This window comes from Ammospiza caudacuta, chromosome 1 (genome assembly GCF_027887145.1).
Source record: "Ammospiza caudacuta isolate bAmmCau1 chromosome 1, bAmmCau1.pri, whole genome shotgun sequence".
Classification (NCBI taxonomy): domain Eukaryota; kingdom Metazoa; phylum Chordata; class Aves; order Passeriformes; family Passerellidae; genus Ammospiza; species Ammospiza caudacuta.
In genome coordinates, this window is record NC_080593.1 from 94,077,650 (window position 1) to 94,080,837 (window position 3,188).

The following is a 3,188-nucleotide window of genomic DNA, read 5'->3' on the forward strand; positions in this document are numbered from 1 at the left end:
CATGTATTTTTGTATGGGGTGTTTTCTTTTAGTTTCCATGGAAAAGCAATTCTAAAATACTTTTGCAGTGAAGTCACTTCTGCCCTGGTATATCTCATAAAACACATGCAGGTAAATCTAGAATGCCCCCAAAGCCAGTGGTGGATTAAAGCAAATACACAATGGGGTACATTTGAAATACTTCTGTGTGACTTGTACAAAACCTCATGTGATGGCCACTGCCCTTGAGATGTTACAACAAAAGGAATATCCTTAACTGGAATTGCTTAATTAATGTGTGTCTGTGTTCCACCTACTTGGGACTCTGAACATACCTTCCAAAAAAACCCCCAACATTTCTGCAATCCCATAATGCTATAAATTCATTTAATGGAGATGACTGATTATTAGTCTAACAAACAATTTTACTGTTTGTTCTGTTTTTCAGCCAATTCAGGATTTAGCAAGCAGCCCACCAGAGAGCTCATTCCAGAAACTGGCACCCAGTGAACATAGGTACACCTTATTGAGGGAAAAAGATGAACTTTAAAAAACTTGAAATAATCTTGCAAGCCTTTCAGACAGCAGCATTGACTTCTGTGTGGTGGAAATAGTAAACCTATATTTTCATAATTCTATGTGTATTTTTATTTTGAATAAACTGAAAAATAATTTTTTTCTCCCCAGGCTTGTAAATACATTTGGTTTGGTGGGTCATTCTGTACAGCATCTTTCAAACAATACATTCTTAATGCTATAGTAAAATATCAGAGACCCATCCAGACTCTTGATCTAACTCTGTAAAACTTTTATAATCCAAATGAAGGTATCCTTGCCAGAGACATGCTGTTAACTTGCACTATCCCATTAAATAGGACTTTTGGGTTGTTTTCTGTGTAACCTTGGTAGTATGTGCTTTTTCTTCTTCTGTGAACAGCTATCCTGGTAATCTATTTCTTTGTCACATTTTTCTCCAACTTAAGAGGGTCTTCTATTCTGGATACTTGGGAGGGGAATAAATTAAAGTTTTACAGAATCTTGTGTGGTGCTTTACTGGCTGTAAATATCTAAACAATTTAACAATCCAGAATATTAAAATACCAAGTGAGGAGAGGAAAAGTTATGATAATGGCTCAATTTTGAATGAAGGGGCTGTACTGACCTGCTCTGATTTCCTGGAACTCAGATTGTTATGCTGCCCACCAGGTTGTGGCAGAAGGACAGGAATGTTAAAAACCTTTCAGCATCAGAGAGGACTAGGACTGGACTGGTATCTGAGTTTGTCAGTCCTAAATTTTTATCTGTATGTATGTTACCATTAGTCTCTGGGTATTTTGGGGTTTTTTTTCCTTCTGGGTCCCTGCCTCCCTGGCAGACACTGTTCAAACAACCATTGCAAATTTTCTGTTACTGTTTGCCTGGCTTGTGCCTCACTTATTGTGTACTCTTTGAATTCTGTTCTGAAGAAGGAATTACCATTTTCCTTGTGGCATTCTGTTACGGGCTTTCCTCAATGAACCTTCAAGCTGCTGGGTGAGGTGAACATACAGTAACTGTGAGAGGGCAGAATATCTCTTGATTTGTGCTGCATTGCTGGAGATTACTGGATTTGTGCCCTTACTGCACAGACTGTACATCTGTGACTTGGGCCCCAGGGCTCAGTGTCCTTGGAAGCAAGTTTGTTCTCTGCACAGGTGGAACACTGGGTTCTGGTTTACTTAGGAAAGTGCCCCAGCCTGTGCAGTCACTGCTCAGGACCATTTTGCCTCTCAGATTGATGCCACTGGCTCAGTTATTGACAGAGGACATGACACAGTTAGTGACATGGTCCTGAGCAGCTGTGGCAAAAGTTGATCCCATGACAGGCTCCTGACTCAAGCCCCTGCAGCACCAGGCACAGCAGATTTCTAGGGAGCATTTCTGAGGACAGAGTTGCTGGTACTACACTAAGCTACGGCTGACTATGCAGCTGCAGAGTTGGGAGCTGAAACAATATTGCAAAGTTTTATTTACAGCTATACTTTTTTGTTAGTTTTGTGAATCGGCATTTTGGAGTGCACATAAAATGCTTGAAAGCCAGGTCTTCTCCTGCCCCATTCTCCATCTCATCACAAATCAAGCATTTTTGGCAGCTGAGTCATACTGCCTTCCAGCTGAAATCAAAAGATGTGAGCAGGGTGTGGTTTTAAGGCTGGCACTTATTATCTGCAGGTTGTATTATGCAACTTCTGGAGTTCTAGGACCTGAAATTTTAGTCAATTATTACATGATACCTGCAAGTACTTACCTTACTTCTCTGAGGTTCCTATTTTTCCTTGAGATTCTTGGAGGAATGGGATTTATAATTGCTGTTTGGTGGAAGATATCTAAACTTCTCTTTCTGAAGAGAGATGATCATCATCACCCAGCAGTCCACTGGCTGGTGCTCTCAGCTAAGAAGTGCAAGAGATGAGCCCCCTCTGCCCCGCCTTAATTCAAGTTTCCTTTTGAGGGTAAGGACTTGCTCCCAGAGCTTTGGCATCCCCAGCACTAGGCTGAGGGTTAGATGTAACAGTTTTATGACAGTTCATGCTCAAGTAATTTTGGTGCATTCATTGGAGTTGGACCTGATTCTCCTGAGTTCTTGATGACCACTGACCCAGCTGCACCAGTGCTCAAGTCCCTTTTCTCTTTGCAGGCAGGAGGTTGCACAGCTAAAGCTGAGCTGGGCTTGCCCATTCTGCTGAGGGGCACTTGAGCCTTTACCTGGGAAAGCCAAGTGCTTGTCAAAAGCCAAGTTGTGTTTCAAACTGAGCCCTTGCACTCTGAACATCTGCATCTGTCGTTTTAACCATTTGGTGCTCAACTTCCCACTCCCTTTAACACTTCTCATAGCTTTTCCAGAAGTTGTCAAAAATATTAGTGTTATCCCCTTAGGGAACAAAACCATTCCAAACTGTGTTCCACTGAACTTGAGTCCATTTCTGAGCCACTGTGTGTGTATGAGTTACTGGATTTACTGACATTTTAGGAAGTTCTATTCATTTCAGTCAATGTAAATATTTCGATGGCTGAAGTATGTGTTTGGGAACTCATTACAGGATTCTTGTATCATGGTAGTGCAATTATTTTAATAATGTAAAATTTGGGAGGGGTTAGTCTTTTAGATGCTGAAAGGAAATAAACCCTGGTGTTCTCAGTAAATGCTCCAACCAGTCTCGTAGGCAAAA

General features: G+C 41.2%; 1 protein-coding gene across 1 annotated transcript in view; it reads left to right on the forward strand.

The window, feature by feature from the left end:
* ERP44 (endoplasmic reticulum protein 44) overlaps window positions 1–1,015 on the forward strand; it is a 47,170-nt gene extending 46,155 nt beyond the window's left edge. The window contains exon 12 of the mRNA XM_058819208.1: window positions 428–1,015. Within this exon, the coding sequence (XP_058675191.1) occupies window positions 428–529 (102 nt within the window). The 3' untranslated portion in view covers window positions 530–1,015. The remainder of the gene's footprint in view (window positions 1–427) is intronic.
* The last annotated feature ends 2,173 nt before the right edge of the window (window positions 1,016–3,188 follow it).